Here is a 20117-nt window from a genome sequence, read left to right on the forward strand (position 1 = left end):
GGGACTAATACCTTCAGCAATGAAATTCCCGGCCAATGCGGCGTCGATAAGATTGCAACGCTTTTGAATGGTCGAGGTAAGCATATTAGCCGGTATACGCCAATAAGATTCCTGTTCATCAAACGGAGGTGTGAATCCTATAGCCCGAAGAAGCTTTTGAAAGCTCGGCGAATCCATCGCGGCCGACGAATAATCTGTCAGCGGGACTAAGGGAATACCTTCGGTGCTTTCCTCGTCTCGATCGTCCAGGATATCCTGCAGGGATTCCTTAATCCATTCCACAGCTACGCTCATATCTGATTTACCGGGAAAAATTTGTTATTATACATCTGCCATGGAACTGTAATAGTTACAGTGCATTCTTATTATTAATTACTAGACAACGAATTTGATGTATTTATGATAAAAATGGGCAGATTTAATTTCTGACAGTAAAAAAATTTGAAGAATTTAAATGTATACTACTATATTTTATTTTGTCAACCTATTAAACATATTCAACAAGAAATTAAATGTTTATCTCACCCCAGCTTGTGTTGCAATTCAGGTAGAAAATTCAATTTCAAATCAATACACGTCTTCCTGTATTTCTAATGTAGTAAGATAATAATTAACATTTTAACACTAAACCTCTCTACCGAGTGATAACAAAAATTATATAAAATATACTTTCATACAAAATTCGTATAAAATATAATTTGGCTCACAAAAATTATTTAAAGTATAATTTAGCTCACAAAAATGACAAAGCTCCGTTTATTTAGATTCTGTGCAATTTTTATTGCAATGTGTGCTTGGACAAAGAAATTTATCGAATCAATTTTCATGTAATCGACTTCTTCATTTCAATAATTGTAAGATGAAAAATATAAAACACGTCGTTCGACTAGCAGAGGTAGGTTTTAGTGTTAAAGGAATTAGACAGCAGCACTTTTTCCGTGTTCAACCTTCACGCGAGGGTTAGCCGAGAACGAATTAAACGTTTCCACCATTTCGAATTCCGTCTAGCAATTTTTCTCATAAATACACGAGCTGAGGAATCTAACGAAACATTTCCCGAACGAAACTATGTCATACCCTAAATTTCACCGCCCTCGCGGCCGGAATTCGCAATTCCGCGCGTTAGTTAATATTGGCGAAGGAGCGCGGGGCATCATTCTCGAAAAAGAAAAATACCCTGTCCATGACGCGGTGAAACCGAATTTCAAGAACACTCTAGAAGAACGCGTGTTCCCTCTTTGACACGTTAGCACAGGACCAAAGGATCTTCCTCTTCTGATAGGTGACAAGCACATTGGCTTGACACAAAGGGGCGAGGAGATCGTTTTTTAAGGATATCCTTTTGAAAATCCGTTGGGGTATGAACTCCCCGCGCGGGAGCCTACATTTGTACCGCAAGCAGGAGAGTCTGACATGTCATTACTTTTTCCGGTTGATTCTTTTCAAAACCATTGGCCTCTACCCTCTTTCTCTTTCTGTTACAGGACATTTGTGACCATGATTATGAAAGTGGTCCAGTCAAAATTTTAAAAAAATGAGTGTATCGAATTCAACTTTAAAAAATTATATCTTATAAGTGAAATTCATTATATATTATGAAATTTAATTAAATTTACATTGAGGGCACAAATAAAAAAAGTTTTAAAAAATGCCTTTTTTATTTTTGTATGTATAACCTTGTAAATTATAATTTATGAAAAATCTGTTTTGCATATACTTTCATAAACCAATGCTTCTAATTGATTGTAAAAAAATCAGGTCGTTTGGCACAATTATAAAAAAGTTATTCTGTTTTAAAGGGCGCTCGAATACTTTCGTGGCTCACTGTATATGTATATATTCACATCATATTATTTTAAAGGTGAAACACTATTTTGAAAATAGAACTTTCAGCATTTTCTCTGTAATTCCGACAACTTTCAATTTCTTTAGACCACTTTTCGATAATTATGGTCACATTTGTCCTCCTATGCGAGAATGGACTGCACAATATTCGAAGTTGTTGCCGGGAATTTTCTACCCATAAATCACCCGGTGCTCTGCTCCAGGAAAGCTGACAAAAGTAAGGGGGACACGGTGTTACTCACTTTTTTCGATGACATCCTTCAAGAGTCCAGATAATTGTGCATCCGTGTAGACTACGGCTGGCTCTTTCTTCGTCTTCCTCGTCTTCGTTTTCCTGTTTGCTGGTTTATTGGGAGCCTGGCTGCCACGTCTCGAGGATTTTCCAGCTTCTTCGTCGCTGCTTTCATTCTCGTCTGAATTACTAACAGACCGTGTTTCCCACGACGATTTCCCTTTTTACAGAGCACGTGGAAATGGATATAAATTTCGTCGGTATTGATTCTTCCGATATCACAGACGCCGCCGCACCGTTGCACACCGAATTCGTGGGGAATACTCTCGCGCAAATATATCTCATTTGTATAGTTAGCGAAATTTTCAATTATTCCCTAGCAGATTTTATTCCACGCGATGAAAAAAATTGCTTGAAATTACTGTGAACCATTACTTGTCCAATTACAAAACGTTTTTACTTTTTATAATATATATTTGTGGCACTTTTCTGATGAAAATCCCACTCAACACGATATTATTCGAACTGTATTTCGAGCTACAGGATTTAAGAAACAGCACGGATCCGAGTGTTTTTCTTAGATACACTGTATTTCGAAATCACCACAGGTTAAGTATCGACGAGTTTTCCAGAATCGGAAATGTGTTGAAATACGTTCCGGATCTCCGCGGTAGTGGAGGAAACAGCAGCAAAAATTTCGCATCGGTAAATCGCATTCCGACCACGACTAGGAACGCGCGCGTGGAAACGTTATTTCAATACCGCACGTAAGCCGAGACAAAGCTTCGCTTTTATACTTCATCTCTTAACCTTGTATATTGTGCACGGGTACAATGCGATCTATCGTAACGTATTGAATGAAAATAAGTCGCCGGTGAGCGTGGTGGTGGTGAGGGAGGAAGGGATGGGACACACGGTCGGCGTACAGAGAAGGACAATGCGACCATAATAAATATGGAATTTGTAGAATCGCGTAATAGCAAGGGAGAGAGGGGGATCAGTCATATCGGCCCCGCCGGGCCTTGAAAACTACGAGCAGAATTCGAGTCCTCTCCGATATTAAATAACCAAATTTGTATTCCGCGACGAGTCTGGCCGAGACGGGGCTTCCCGTTCGTGCGCAATGTCGAGGCAGAAATGCAAACGTTATTTCAATAGTGTTGTCTATATTCATAACATTCGATGCGACGCAGAGTGTTATTGCCAATCTACTGTGACTCCCACTAATATTCGGACATTTACAAAGACGACAACTTTTTTAATATTGGACCATACCAGTATTTTATACGTTTTCAATAAAGACCCACGTTAAAAAGTAGTAAAATGCAATTTTTAGTACAAAGCCGCGGATAACATTTTTGCAAAGGAAAACGTCGCTTGAAATGGTCTCGGGAACCACCCCCTTTCGGGAAGTTCACGAATTTACCCTGTGTAAAATAAATAAAAATTGTACTAAATTCTGTCGGATTATTTAGTCTGCCCTTTTTTACAAATTTTCAGAGGCATAAAGATTGATTACAAACGACTCAAATTTCATTTACTTCGTTAACATCTTCGTCGCAAGTCTGACTCGTTAAAACGCAACGAGAGGTTAAAATCGTGATCGAATCTCTAGATTGTATGCTTCGTAACAATTTCCCGTAAACAAACAGGGAGGGAGGGTCGTTCGATCACCCGCGTGACGGTCGATCTCGGCAGCACCAGGAATAGGGTTAACAAAATGGGGTATTAACGCTGGAGGATTTCGATATGTCTCTCTAACAACTATGGCAACGGGAATCTTTCTATTAAATTATCTGTGGGGGTGAATCTCCGGGGTATACCCAATTAATTCGGCGATTGTGTTGTGCTGGATCGTGGGACAGAGAGGGCTAGGAGAAAACAAAGTCTATATAACCTGATCTCTGACGATATAGGCGAAAAGGTTTTTTCTCTGGTGCTGGTGGATCATAAAGAACGAGGTAGGAGGGTTCTACAAGAAGATTCGGTACAAATTGATCTCCCCTTTCATTTCCTCCCCGGGGCCGGGAGGTTTCTTTCCATCTCTCCCTCTCTTTTTCACTCTTTTTCACTCTCTCTCTCTCTCTCTCTCTCTCTCTCTCCGCCGATGCTTTTATTCCCCTCCGGTCTATGCAGTCGCTGGCAATCGTATTAGCAGAAGACTGATCGAATGGGAATAGTCGCAGAATCTGAGGATAGTAAGAAAGACAGATGCGAATGGAATGGGATAGGATTGGGCAGAACAAGGAGTGCTTCAGAGCCGCTTGAGACCCCGGAGAAAGGGCTGGTAAAAGGGAGAGGAGTAAAGAGAGCCAAACGGCCATAGATTGAGAAGACTGTCGGCAGATGCGGAGGGATGGAAAAAGGCGGGGAGGGGTGGTAGGTTGAACGAAAGACAGAAAGGGAGAGTGAACACGCTTACCTTGGTTGCTTTTGCCGGACCGCTTCTTGCGCAGCTCCTTTCGATCCGCGGCCAATCCTAATTCCAAAAGCTTCTCCTTGATCTTTGGCTTCGGCCGCTTTATCGTGAGCCCATTGAAGATCATATCCACCGGATCTGTGTTGTATACAACCGTAAATCGTATCGGCATTAATTCAACGGTGAACGGAACGAAACCTTGATTCAATCCGAGACCCGAAGGCGTTCTCGCTGTAATAAGCAGCGCTCTACACCCCACCCGCCGGAATTAAATTAGTGAAAAGGAAATCCATTTTCTGATAAGCGAGACCTGCTTGCTCCCGACAGCCGATTCGCATCGGGCAACGACAATACACGGATCCCGTTCCCTTTTCAATTAAAAAATTACCGTCGGCGGACGACGCTTTCAGAGGTCGCCTATTCTAGTTTTTTTTTTTTGCACGCGCCTTCCGAGTAATTCTCTGCTATTTGTATCTAACAAGAATTAGCGAAGGATCGGAAGAGTAGTCTGCAACATGTTCGCGAAACTTTTGCGGGTCAACGAGAAAACAATTTGTGTGAAATGAAGCAAGTTTTACGAGACCCCCGAACATTCGATCGGCAAAGGATATTACAGTGTTCCCGCGATTGTGGTGAGAACCTCGGGCGTATCGAGAGTCTCGAGAAACGAAATGGTACTACGTTTTTTTAGGTGTGTGTGTCTGCCGAACATAGATTTCTTGGATAACCTTTCCAAGGTAAATGCAATCCCATACCCGAGAATGATAGGTCGAGTATCATAAAACCCCAATTTAAACACCCTAATACCTTAATTTCTTTATAGCGCGGTCGACCGCCCAAGGGGGAACCCCTAGTAGTGGGGATAAAAAAGTCATATCAATAGAGGGAACACTGTATTCTTTGTTCCTTTCGATCGACTCCAAATTATTTCTATAACCAGCCGTTACCGATGCCCAGCGTTTAATTAAATCTCGAGAATCTTCGTGCTAATGAATTTCCGGGCATTCGTAAAATTCCTAGACTGTTATCAAGGTATCGTCCACTTGTGGCACTCGTCTGGTGAAAGTTCAAAAATTACCGTCGTCATCTTTACGTAGCTGCCAGAGCTCCTCGAGTTGAGCAACTTCCTCCTCGGACCACTCTTTCGGAAGCCTCTTCTGGATCTCGCTTTTCACTGCCTGCAACAATTTTCCTCGAGTTAACAACAAAAATAACCGTGCTCGTCGTGTCACAGCGGTTCTTAACAGGTTGGACTTTTTCGTGGATGTCTTGGCTGGATTTACATTTATTTATATCCATATTTATTTTCTTACCAAGCCTAATATGAACTGATTGTTCAAGTTAATACTAGAATTTGGATGGAACTTTTGATGGAAATGGATGCAGTACAATCAATTTATTTTAAGTTAATTTTTGTAGGAAATTAATTTGAGATTTTTAAATTGCGGGAGATTTCAAGTTTAAGTTATTTTTAGAAGAAGTTTGTATATGTATTAACCCTAGTCCACATCTGAATCTAAATTTGCCCGAAGCTTCGCCACTTTTATTTCGTTTAATGTGAAACACAAAAAGTTCCAACCCGTCGATTGACCATAAAAATTGAATTCCGCGCGAAAGCGCATAATCAACGGCTTGGATTATGATCAACATCGAAATCTAATTACACAGAGCCGCAATTATGAATTTGTAGCACGCGGAAGAACTAACGGACGCGCCGCGGAACGGAAAAGTTTAATGGCGGCGCCGCCGTGCTTGCCGGCGGTCGAAATTTTTAATTTCTCGTTATATTATAAATCCAGGCGCGCAATTTCTTGTCCACAAGCTGCATGCAGCAATTAAATTCATCCCTTTCTGAAGTGCCCTGCAGCTTGCGTTCTACGCATTCAGAAACAACCCCCTAGTTAGGGGTTGGGGGGAGTGGGAGGTTAGCAGCAATTTATTACGCAAATAAGTCTGGTGATGAGGTGGGGGTAAGGGAAGAAAAAGAATAACAGGAGAAGAGTGTAAAATCTAATTCCCAGATTCGGAGCACTTATTTCTCCTAATAGAGATAAAGGGGGAAAAAATAAGGCGCTTGTTTTCCGATGATTACGTTTCAACCTCCCCCGAGAGGATTTCGCTCGGTTGTCCTAAATGGCTGTCGCGTAGCGTCGCGCGACTTCACCGACTAAATGAATGTCAAATGAACACCCCCGGCCCCGAACAGACCCTCTCCGCCGCGGCATTCAGTTTAGAGGAATGAGAGGTACCCACGCATGAAATTATTTAAATGAAACGCTTCCGTCGACTAAGACCCAGTTTCATGGATTTTCCCCCGGCGAATCGATAATACGTCTCATCCCCTTTCTTCTCTTTCTTCTTCCTCCTTTCGCTCTCTCTCTCTCTCTCCCTCTAGCTCGCTTTATCTGTGTGTTCCGTGCCGTTCATTTGCGTAGCTAAATCTTTAGACGACCAGGGAGAGCTATTCCGTCCCTCTACGGTTCAATAGATTTTCCCGGAGCATTGTCAAACCCGACAGACTTAGGGCACCGGGCGCAAACACAGCTTAGAAGTTTGTTCCATTGTTTCTCGAGCTGCGCAAACAGACGTCGGGTCACCAATAGTCCGGACCTGTTTTATCCTATGAGAGCGGAATTTCAAAACCGACTTCAAGAATTCCACTAGTCATGCTAGAGGCGATGTGTGCACATAATTATGAAAGTGGTCCGAGAATGAACATTTGAAAAATAATGTAAATTCAAATTCAACTTTCAATCATTACATTTAAATGTATTGTAAATTCAAATTCAACTCCCAGCAACCCAATTTAAATCGAAATTCAACACTTTCGTTCGTTACATGTAAATCTAAATTACAATTCAACTTCCAATCAATATATTTCAATCGAAATTCAAATTCAACTTCCAATCACTATATTTAAATCGAAATTCAAATTCAACTTTCAATCATTATTAGACTGCGGATCTTCACGTAAAGTAAAAATTGTCTGCATCGATTGCAAGGAATAGAAACCAAACAGAATATTACTTCTTCCCTCAATAATTTTAATAGATGAGAGATCATGTATTGACATCTTCAATTTTTGAAATTTTCCTACAATTTTCAATTTCAGCTATTCGATTTTACTATAAATTATATTTAAATCTAAATTCAAATTCAACTTGCAGTCATTAGACATATAAAGAAACATATGTTTAAGAAATATGAAAGGGGAGGGGGCTTCATTGCCTCCCCTAATTTGCATAAATCTGGCAACAAGGATTATTGGATCAGCAGCGATTAAAGAGGAGGCGGTACCTGGGTAACGGATTGTTTCGCGAAACTAAGCAATCGGAATGGTTCTTCCACGGTGGGTAGGCGTTTATTAGTCGATGCATCATGCCAGCGGAACACATTCGCTTGAATCCCTAAAGGGTTCGAGATTCGGGGGTGTAAGAATCCGTCAAGGAATCAATAACACGGGGTAACAGCCGACTTCGCCCCTCGAATCAGTGGTGTGAGAGCAATCAACTCCCTTTCCTGACGCGGCGGCGCAGCGGGTGCACACCTATGATTAATCGTCAATTTCGAAGTGGGGTAATACCGTTTTAACGGTAGTCAGATATATCGTCGCCTTACCCCCCATCCATCCCTCTTACTTTCCCTCTATTTCTCTTTGGCGCACGTGCTCCCAGCTACCCCAGTCGCCTTAGACCAGGTAATGTCTCAAGATTATCGTTACAAGGTGTCCCACCACGATGTTGTCCAACCGGGTTTTCAACAAACGGAAGGATGCCTCGCTCAGGGATAGTGCTAAATTGCCTAGATTCCACGGAGTGACGAAGATAACCATGAATCTCGCCGCCATCGACCTTGCTGATTTTCGTCAGCGAAATTTTTAACCCCCTTCGAATTGTTGCCCCACGCAGGACACGTTATATTTAAATCTAAATTCATATTCAACTATCAGCAACCCAATTTAAACCGAAACTCAACATTCAATCTCATTATATTTAGATCTAAATTACTATTCAACTCTCAGCAACCCAATTTAAATCGAGATTCAATTTAGACCACTTTTATAATTGTGGGCACACCTAGATAATAGTGTACGTACAAAATTGCAGCATTAAAATAACGAGAAGGACGTTAAAACAAAAGCGAGGGGGCCAGAAAGCAATCGTGCTTCACGCGACGATTTTTCCACGGAATTGTCAGGACGTGTGTGATCAAATACGAGAGTGACTGTATGTATTCCTGTTCGAGAGCGGCTGATTTGTCTCCGAGCGTCGCGCGTTTCGTCGAGGACCTTCAATGGCAGAAAAAATGAGGGGAATTATTTCCCGAGCGGTGTACATTTTCACATTCTTACAGTGCGGGCTCTTTGTACAGTTTCGTGGTAGAGGGAGAAGAGAGCGGTTAAGCTCGCTTGGCGCGTACCGCTCTTTACTTTCACGCTCGATACAAATGTTTATACGTGTTTCGTAGGGCAAGAGGCAAACAAAGCGATAGCTTCTCAGAGCTTGTGAAAAGGAGGAGGTACCGGAAGAGAAATAACGCGCTCAAGCGAATAAGCCGGTCTGGAAACTCGTGAACGGAAATTTTAATATTACCGCCACGATTCCAGGTGAGCACCGAAGGAAATGTATCGTTGCGTTTCTGAAACGTCAATGAACTGCATTTCTCTTTCTGTGGACCAGCTTTGCCAATTTATATTCCAACAATCTATCTGCTCGTTACTACATAAACACGTGTAATTGTAAACGTACAGAATAAAACCCTAGTCATTATTTTTTCATTGATAAAATTTAAAAAATTTTACAGGGTGACCAAGGTATCCTGTTTTATCGAGAATTTTACTTTACTGATGCTAAATCGCCGCGCATGAGCGAGAAAACTAGGCCAATATCTTAGCACTGCTTACGACCTAGAATACCCCCACTATCGCGCTCCTGGCCGGCCGGGAGGGGGTAGCCCCATCGATAATGAATTGCATAATACACCATAAGTAGATTGCGGATCTTTATGCAAAATAAAAATTGTCCGCATCGATTGCAACAAATAATTCTTCCCTTAATGATCTTAATAGAGGAGAACTTATCTATCGACATCTTCAATTTTTAGAATCTTTCAACAGTTTTCAATTTCATCCTGCGAATCAGAAAATACCATGAAACAATAACACAAGACAATTAAAACAATCCCCAAATTACAGCGGAAAATTAAACCACCGAGTAGCTAGACCAAGGTCGAATAGAATGAACCGAATATATCGCCGGTGATCGAATATTTCACGGCCGACTATGCGGACAGTACACAGCTCGTCGATTTTTGTCACGGTTCCAATAACTGAGAAATCGAAAGGTCGATGACAGACAATCGCGGCGCGCACACACGCGTGCACGTTATGCATATCCGCGCGCATGGAAAACCGAGGACGTCTAGCTTCCTGTCCAAAATCTTCATACGCTCCTTTGAAAGGAAAACGCAAACAAAGCGATAGCGTTTCGCGTAGAGTGAAGGGGTAAGGGGGGTTGGAGAGGGAGGAGTGGGGGGATCGGAGGGACGCCGGAAAGGAACACTTGACAGGAGAAAATCTTGAGATACTTTCATCCCTGCGCGAACCAGAAGCAGAAGCAAAAGAGGGACGAAACTCTTGCTGGCACAGCGGAAGTCGTGATCCACGCAGGGACAGAGAGACCTCCATCTTTCTCTCTTTCTCTGTGTTGGTTATAGGAGAGCACACGCTACAGAAAGCACCTCCGAGAAATTGTCTCTCGAGAATTTACAGTTCCTACAGCAATTCTCCGGCTACGGTTCTTCGTTTCTTTCTCCTTCTTCTTCTCTTTCTTTTTTTTTTTTTTTGCATACGTTCATCCCGTCAGTGACGCCAATCCGAAACCTTATTTTTGGGGGATGCTGCCGCTCTCGCGCACCCTCCGCGTTTCTCGCGCTTCCTCTAAATCATTGATTCCCTCATGGTTTCGGTGACGGTAGGCTAGAGCCCATCGGTTCTACGGATGCTCCGATATACAGGGTGAGCCTCGTAACATCACGAATTTCAATCATTCGTGGATTTGTTGCGCGAAACAATTTTTACAATAAATCTTGCGTGCTTTCCAGGGGAACATACAGTGCTGCACTGCTCTGCTTGCCATCGAGATATCAGGGCACCTTCAGTTTTTATTACGATTTCAGAGATACCCGGTATACAGGGTGATTCTGTGATTCTGGGTCAAGTTACTCCTCCTTTTTCAAGTGAAAATATAAAAAAAATATGCTATAATACTATGAAAAATTCTTTTCAATCTGATTTGTCATATATCTCTTTATACGCAGGATAATAAAAGGATCGGGATTGGTTTAACAAGAAAATAGAGTTGCATTAAAGAATAAAGTGCAACCGCGCGTGGCGGATGCATCGGTGGATCCACATAAAAAATAATGTCGCAGGAAGCTGGAACATATAAAAATACGTAAAAAATTAATGAAGTCATACATATTAATGAAGTAAAAGCTTAAAAAAAGAGCAGTGACTTGTCCCAGTTCCCAGAATCACCCGGTATATGAAAACGCAAATGGGGGTGCGTCGCGATTTGGTCGATCGCTGATAAAAGAATGAGATCACGTGTCGCATTCTGCTGGCATGAATTGCTCGATGAAGCGTTCGAAGATCATATTTACTGCGAGCAACTTTATCGAACAGAAAATTTGTCATTCTTCACGAGAATTTCCATTTGAAGATATAATTTTAAATGAATCGAATTTCGGGTTGTGCTTTTTTTATATCGTCTATGATATACTACAGGTTCTCGTGAAAACAGGAAATTTAATAAATACAGTCATATCTCTCGGAAGACTAGGGTATTACACAGTCTCAGGGTGTGTCAGCTTCAGACGCCCCATAGATCAAGGCAGGGAATAATCTTCAGCAGATATAGTTGCTATATTTTCCTAGGTCACATTCTTACCCGACTCCACAATTTCCAGCCATTCTCCAAGCTAATTCGAATAAATATGCGACAGGCTATCGCGAGAGAAACACGTACACAACATGAATAAAATATTAACCACGTATAAAATATTAACTACGTATAAATATTAATCACCCGGTCTATTTAGTACGATTAATATTCTCGCAGAGTATTAATAATAGAACCTCTACCAACATTTGGTTCAGCTTGATAATGTAGTTACGTATTTATAGAATTTTTTAGCTCGCCATGATGGAATTTGAATATTCCATTCCGAAAATTGGTCTCATTCTTACCAATCCTTAGAGCATAGTGAGATTAAAATATTCTGCAGCGACTGTGCGAGAAGCAGTAGTCAAATAAAAATTCATATCATACCTTAATCGTCTTTTTACGTTGAAAACAACATAACAATATTCTTAGACTTTCAACATGTTTCTCTGTTTTATATTTCACCCAGTTCATTTCTTCGTGAAATGCATAAAATGGTTAGCAATTCATTAAATGAATTAATTTTGAAAATGTACTAACCTTGGAGTTGACAATTAAGCACAGCTCCTTCAATTTCTTGATGACACCTTGACGAGTTCTCTCTTGATTAATATTTTCTAATATCCAATCGACAAGATCTAGACAAACAGAATATCAAAAATTTGTTAATACAATTTCCACTTTATTCATTTTTGTGTACCATAAGAGACACGCGTATTATATGATTGAACGGAATACCTTTAAAAACAAAGTGATTGTTTATTTTGGTCGGTGGTTGAAGCACTTTGTCGCTAATTGAAAGCGCAAGCGGAAATCTCAGCCATTTGTTTCTCCATTAATGTAAATGGAATTCGAATGGATGGTGGATCGGAGTTAATAGTGTTTGTACTATTTATAGTCAATCAATATTGTCCGTGAATTGATTCGAAGAAGGGGTGGCTAACTGGATCATCGTTGGGGTACGTGATTCGGTTAGCCGATAAATGAAGACGTTGTTATCAGTAACCTAATATTATCGGTAACTCTCAGCAGCATCTAACAATCCTGATGTTAAGGATTTCGCGGCTACAAATAATAAGATCTTTGTCGAGCTGAAACTCATTATCGAAACTGTTACCGCAGATACCTTCGCAAGCAATTGTTACAAAATTTTCCTTCGTCCATCAACTCTCACAAAATATATTGCTATTTATTGAAAAGTTCTCATTGAAATAATCAATTACAAAGTCATAATAATTCGACGATGAATAAAGAAACAAATCGAACACTCTCCCGATATTCTCTATTAATTTCTAATTTGCAATCATCGAGGAAATAAAAGCAAATTCATTCGTTCGAACTCCCGTAAAATTGAAGTACCACGGGGAAACTTTTTAATTGGAGCATTATCAAAGTATTTGGATTCGATTATAATGGGTACCCCGGAGCAACAAAACGAAACGTTCCCGGTCTGTTTTAATTTAATTATGGCAGCTCGGGATTTTTTTTCTTTAAACATTTACGGTTCTATCGATGTCCTCTGTCGCTAACAACTGTGCATACAAGGTGTCGCCGAAATCATGGTGTAGTTCCATGGCAATGAATATTAAATATATTTGGTCGTTCGGAGAGTCATTTCGTTTTCTCAAAGGACAATGAGAGACTAGACTGCGGATTTTTCTGCATTTATGAAGAAATTAACTGGGTGAAATATAAAACAGTGGAAAACTTTTTAAATCTAAGAATATTGTTACGTCGCCTTCAATGTGAAAAGACTATAAAGGGGCGAAATGAATTTTTATTTAACCACTGCTTCCTCTAATCAATGCAGAATATTTTAGTACAATCAGAGTTGGGCAAAAATTTTATTTAAATAAAAATCTCGAATGAAATGGGTTATGAAGAAATTAACTGGGTGAAATATAAAACAGTGGAAAACTTTTTAAAATCTGAGAATATTGTTACGTTGCGTTCAACGTGAGAAGACTATTAAGGGGCGAAATGAATTTTTATTTAATCACTGCTTCCTCTAAGCGATGCAGAATATTTTTATTTCGAAAATGTTCCAAAAAGGGTAGAATTTAAAAAGCGACAGAATTGAGTACAGTCAGAGTTGGGCAAAAATTTTATTCAAATAAAAATTTCGAATAGAATGGGTTTGAAACCCATTTGGAGAAAACCCACTTTATTCGAGATTTTTATTTAAATAAAAGTTTTGCACAACTCTGAGTACAATGTTTACTTATTTCAGATCTGCAGAGGTTACTGCCACTGTAAATAATATTCTATTTTATTCCACTTTCTCTGAAAATTCGCCTACAAAAATTGAAAACTGCATAGACATCCGCAGACATCCATAGACTTTCCGAACGAGCCAATAATTTAATTGAATCACTGGATTTTTAAAGTGCATTTTGATGGTCCACTTGAGGGTTAAAGGGAAGGGCACGGGACGGAAAAGGCGAGTGGAGCCCCGTCCATGGAAAAAGAAAATTATCCCAGGATACTTCGCCGTTGAAGAAGACTCGTAAATCATAGGATTTTGCGAACACGAGGAACGTACCTTGGGAATACTTGTTAGTCTGATGTTCCATAAAGAGCGTGCGTAACTCGTCCTCTTGGGCCTCGGTCCAGAGGCTGCGCGAAACTTTCTTGTTATCCGTTTCCGCGTTGTAACCCTCGACGACCTCGGTCGCGTCACGAGTGGTCTTCCAGAAGAGCAGCTCCATGTATGCCTTCCGGTTCTTCTGCGCGACTTCGATGAAACGACGGATTATGAAGACGGCGAACTTTTGAAGTTCCTGCAACGCAACCGAGACGAAGTGGGGCGGTTAGAGACTCTCGGTTTTCATGGCTCGGAGGAGAGAGAGACACCCCCGCGCACTTCCGGCAGCCATTAAGCGGACTGCAGAAATGTAAATTCCTCGCTAAAGTACCCGAAGTTAATAGAAAAACAGAGTACACAGGCGCGCAAGGGGACCCAGAGACTTATTCCTCGGCAACCGTGGGCGAAGACAAACATTTCAGGACGTTAATAGTGTCTGAATGAAAATTACGCCCGTCCGCTTTATCAAATCATGCGGATTTCGCAGCCCTTAATCGCGGCGAATTGGGCAGTAAGGTCCCTTTTTTTTTGGTTCATTGTGGGATGTCTCTCAATTTTTTACACGGGTTTATTGTTTCGCAGGGTTGGCAAGAAAGTAATTTCGGTATTTTAAGGGTGAAATAAAACCCAATTTTTACTTCTTCGATGTTCTTTTCTTCACAATTCCGCGCTCATAAAACTTCTGGTCCCTATCGGCAAAAGAAAGCTTCAAGTACGATTTCCGGTCATCATCATTAGTGAAAGTTCGTTGCTTGGATAAAAAAATTTGGTTTTATTTCACCTCAAAATATAAAAGAGAGAGTCTCTCTCTCTCTCTTTTATTGTTTCATTAGTATTTGAAGTGGGTTTAACTCGACCGCGGTGACGATGGAAACTGTGGCAGTCTTATAAATGTTTGGAATTCTCCAACTTCCGAGAGAACTGTTTAGTAAAATTGAGAAATAGCTAAAATAGTTGGTAAATTGGCTCGCATAAAATTACCTTGTGACCAGGATATTTGGAGTCGAGAATTCTTTGGAAAGCTCTGAACATGGACGCCTGGAACATCATCCCCGGCATTTTGCACTCCCACGCTATCCGATGCAACATCTTGTTAACGTAATGATTCACTTCATCCGTATTCTTATCGAATTGAGCTAGCAGAATCCCCATCGCTTTCACGACTTTCATATTGGCGAATCTTCCGAAGAAATAACCAGAAATTTGTTAATCTCATTTGTTAACATTAAAAAATGTATTGTTCCTGTCATATACCTGTGAATGAAATCGGAAAAATTGAAATCTGACTCGATCTTTGTCGTTCTTTCATGGGCTTCCTCCTCCTCGTCTTCCTCTTCATTTTCTGGAACAATATTTTCCCGGGAATATGTTTGATGAATTTTATTTTTGAAAGTATTATCGTACACATGATATTCTGTTTTATAATGTACCTTCGTCGTTAAAAGCATTCTCTGCATTTTCAACTGGGTTCGTATGGCTTTGTGTAACAGGATCGTCTTCGACTGTAACAAACAAACAAACAATTTATTATTTTCTTTTATTCGCTGCACGTGGTGTACGTATTCCTGATCAACAATTCCACATTTTAGAAATGGCGGAAATATTCGAACATTTACATTGATTCGATCTCCATCTAATATTAATTCTTTGACTGATCAATCTTCAATTTATATTAATAGACAGCGGATTTTTATGCAAAATAATAATTTTCTAGCTGAATCACAACATATACTGGAATGAAATAGAAATTATTTTCCGTCTAAGCATGTTTAATAGGTTCAAAATAATGTAACAGTACCCTCATTTTTGACGCGACAAAACTGGGAGGATCGAGGGATTCGAGCGAAACTAGAAAATCTGTCGACTGCAGGAATGCGTTTCTAATTCTTCAGCGGTCGACAAAAGGGGCGGGCGACGCGGACGAAATATCGGAATGCTCGTCACCGTTCCTTCGTCGGCCGAATACGAAAATGCCTGCAAACAATCGCAAGGCTCGTTTCAATGCAGAAAACGAATTCGAGGGAATACAAGCACTCCATTGAAATCCGGTTAGGGAAGAGAATCAATGAATCTCGACTGTCGGTTTGGTGCATCGTCGGGCCACGGCAAAATCGTACGTCGGAGGTCCAGGCTTTCTCCCATCTCTCTCCCTCTATCTCTTTCTCTCAATTCGGAATCGGAATCGGCGACCTCCGAAAATCGCTCGTTGAAATCCGCCGCCCACGCTGCGAAAAACCGGGCCATCGGTAAAAAAGATCGCGGTCGGATTAATTTGCGAATTTCCGGAAATCGGCGACGGCCGCTGGAGATCCGCTGCGGTACACTCCCCGTCAAAAGTATTTCGGTGTCCGCCGATCGAGCCTCAGTTCAATAAACCAGCAGAAATCATCAACACTTCCAGATCTTTTATATTGGAAACGATTTAACGCGTTCAGTGCCGACACGTTTTTGCTCGACGATTAAACATTAAATTAAATCCTGTCATTTTTCATAGGGCAACACGTGTCTGTTACTTTTATAGCTCCGTTCTAATCTTGGTTATAAGAACCGCACAAAATCCAAATAAATTGAATCTTGTCATTTTTAGTTTATTGTTAACCCTTTGCACTCGAATGGCGAGTCTGAAGCGCCACTAAAAATTATCCATACCATTATTCAAAACAGTTTTAACATTCTTCAATTTGTCTGTATTCTATAAATTGTAAAAAGCTCAACTGTTATATAAGAAAACAGGTTCAATTTGATGTGCACGATGTAAAAAAGATTACATAGAATCAAAATGATCTGGGTTGAAACAAATATCATGATTTTGGAATTCAAATTGCTTCGAGTGCAAAGGGTTAAATAGAAAAGTTTGCGAGGCTGCCGATTCGGCAGTGAAAGTACGAAATGATTGGGCGTGGGAGTCTGGCGTCGTCAAAATGGCGGCACTGGTCCTCGAAGGGTTAGCGAGCGCTGGTTGGAAAGTCGGAGGGGAAAAATGCCGTGCATAAGTTTGAAAAGGCTGGGACAGGGGTGATCGCGGAAAAAGGATACGTTTCGAAGCCTTAGAAAATGTGCGGCCGTAACGAGGCTTTGTGCCGATCCAATCGCCGGTTCCAGCGGGCGCAATTTTTCTCTGGCCATCGTCCCTCCGCGTCTCCCCCCCCCCCTCGCCCACACACGTCGAAAATGTAATCGTCTTTCCACGGCCGCTTAATTCGCTGCTCGTCGGATCGTCCGCGCGAGCTGCAGAGAAAAAAACAACGGTAACGCGAAACCTACGGAATCGAATTCGATCGGATTCGACGTTGCCGAGCGTGTACTCGCGTACACTGCGATCCATAAGTATCCGGTGACTGTGAAACTTTTCAGGGATCCACTCGTTTTCGAATACTTTATCGTAGTTCTCGCTCGCGAGGTTCGTGCGGAATGTATTATGATGTTTGTTGTACATAAGTTTATCGAATATCCATCGAAAGGATCGGCACGCTGTGGAACGACTCTAAACGTCCTTTAAAAGTAGCAGGACCAAGTATTTTAAATCATCACGTAAAGTTCCGTTTTAAACTGCTGTGTTGCCACGACCAAAGAAAACTTTCCCCGCTGTCCGAGGAATCCAGTTTGCCCAAGTGACGCCGACGACGATACTATTTCAACCGAAAGTTTTAATTGTTCCTTTCCGCGGTCTCCTGAACTCGCCGCGGCGAAACTTTCGGATAAAACAGAGAGCACACCGAGAGATCTGACGTTTCTTAAATTTTCGAAACTCACCGGCGACGCCGAAACTCAGTTCGGATCTCGGAACTGTTCAAACAACTATCGAACTCTTCATTGACATCGGAAAAGCTGAAAGCATTGCGAGCCATAAAAATTTCGAGCGAGAAATTACGAAATAATAATGTTTCTTCTTCGGAGATGCAAGCTACTGCTTCGTTATAATTATTATTACATTTATAATATTTTTCCGTTCTCGCTGGATGCCTTAGAAATGTGAAAGTACATATTGAAATTTTATATTCGAAGCGCGTTCTGCTAATCGAATCGTTTATCATTATCATAACTACACTTTCAATATTCTGGTTACAATACGCAGCTTCCACATTCACATCATCCCGATTGATCATTATGAAATACAACAGATGTAATTTCGCGAACTAACGGACTTGGAAAATGTCGGTAACATCAAAGTTAACAAATTGGGGCTGTTCGAAGCGAAGCTTTTGTCGGTGAAATCGTGTAATAAAATTTGCGGAAAACTACAACAAGTGTTTTCATCGCGAAGGCATTAGCCATCTTGTTCCCGCAATCGGGTCAAGCATTAATTACGAACTGCATTCATCAGATTACTCGCAGAACCGTGAACTTAATAAACCCTTGCCCTGACCCGAATTTCATTCCCGAGAAAGCTTTCCATTCGGAATTAATCGTGTACATAGAGCAACGCACTGAAAAATGTATTCGAATCGAACATGTACGATCCGCTCGTACGTTAAACGCGATTTCTATTACGCGAACATTTGCTCGCGCGGATTAGCCGGCTCTGAATTAGCTCGGTTTTCCCCCAAGCCCTCTCTGATTTACGCTAACGTTGCTCGGTAGGCTCTAATTTAGGAATTAATGCCTTAAAAAATTGATCGGCTTCGTTTCCCAGCGACTTTACGATCGCACGCGTGGAACACTCGAAACGAAGCCCAATCCCGTCGAAAACGGAATAGAAACTTCATTTATAATAACACTACACCTGCCGAGACCGTACTTTCTGTAGTTAGAAAATACAAAGATCGTCGATAGTGCATCAATTTTATATTTTTTGAGATCCACTGTTAGTTGGAAATAATTTTACTAATGTGAAGAGAATTCCACAGTGTTTATAAATATTAGTAGGGCATAATAAGGGCTACGCGATGTAAATTGATGAATGAGGACATTAAGATCGATGGGAAACAGATAACAGCCTGCCACAGTCTGCAGCCATCGTAAGTAGAACTAGTAAGCGATGGTCAGACAAGTTAGCTCACTATAATAGACAGCACATGTGTAACACAATGTTCAAATTTGATTTTCTCCAGCATGTAATATCGCTGACTGGTATATTATTATTATTAAACATAGTGTAAAAGATTTTGTGTTGTTCTTATGGTCTGTTGATTCGTCTTGTTGTACGAAACCTTCTCAATGAATTTCACAGGCTTGCTCCATCCGAAAAAGAGTGGACAACTCAATAATTAAAAATAAGCAACCAAAATGAATTTTCTCATCAATAATTATTATGAACAAGAGAAGAGAAATTCGATCGTCGAAATGAACTTCTCGAAGAATGACAATCGGTATTTTTTAATCATTTTGTTCTTCGAAATATTTTCTTTATGTTTTGTCTACATTATCTTAAATTTCAATAATAATCAACTTTTTATCAATGATTATTATCGTAAAAAATTTGAGAATAACTGTTATGTTTGGTCCCTGGGAATAATAGTTGTGCAGTCTGTACACGTTTATGCAACTGCATAAGTGTTTTTATACGTGGACGGCCATTATTTTATTCACTTCAGGTAAACATTTCTCTGATGGTCCTCCAGATCGATGATAGGTAAACATTTAGTATTGCTTTCCTGTTTTCGTTCGATCTTACCAAACACCGTTTCGCATATGCAAAGCCAACACACTGTATAATAGATTCTCCTTTCATTTAAATAATATTCTGCGATGGATAAAAGGAACCTTTAATATCCATAACTACAAAAATATTCATTTCGCATAATACGCGGATCCTGTACATTTCAAAAATGAATATTTCATCCAATGTTTCTCGTACTAATGAATATTTATAATGTGAAAATTACATTGGCCCAATAATTTTGCCCATCGCTCCGCGTAATGTGTTAACATCGCGCGTATCGAGGAATCGGAAAATTGTTAAGTAACCTCAACGTCATTAACAGGGGACGATATAATTAGTAGATTACGTGGAAAATGAAATTAATTTTCATTTATCCGGACGAGACACGAAAGTATCGTACAACTTTTGCTGATTTTCAAATTAATCAAACATATATTTTCCGCATCGTCGACTTAATTTTCCAGTTTCAGCGAATTTATTTATACAGCACC

General features: G+C 40.5%; 1 protein-coding gene across 2 annotated transcripts in view; it reads right to left on the bottom strand.

Annotated features, from left to right (window-relative positions):
* Timeout (circadian regulator timeout) overlaps positions 1–20117 on the bottom strand; it is a 210896-nt gene that overhangs the window by 1238 nt on the left and 189541 nt on the right. For both annotated transcript variants that reach the window (XM_076441354.1, XM_076441353.1), the window contains exons 16-24: positions 15455–15526; positions 15279–15366; positions 15006–15204; positions 13983–14220; positions 11981–12078; positions 5575–5674; positions 4500–4634; positions 2088–2297; positions 12–296 (exon numbers count right to left, since the gene is read on the bottom strand). In XM_076441354.1, the coding sequence (XP_076297469.1) occupies positions 12–296; positions 2088–2297; positions 4500–4634; positions 5575–5674; positions 11981–12078; positions 13983–14220; positions 15006–15204; positions 15279–15366; positions 15455–15526 (1425 nt within the window). The remainder of the gene's footprint in view (positions 1–11; positions 297–2087; positions 2298–4499; positions 4635–5574; positions 5675–11980; positions 12079–13982; positions 14221–15005; positions 15205–15278; positions 15367–15454; positions 15527–20117) is intronic.

Source organism: Lasioglossum baleicum, chromosome 16 (assembly GCF_051020765.1).
Source record: "Lasioglossum baleicum chromosome 16, iyLasBale1, whole genome shotgun sequence".
In the NCBI taxonomy this organism is placed as follows: Eukaryota; Metazoa; Arthropoda; class Insecta; order Hymenoptera; family Halictidae; genus Lasioglossum; species Lasioglossum baleicum.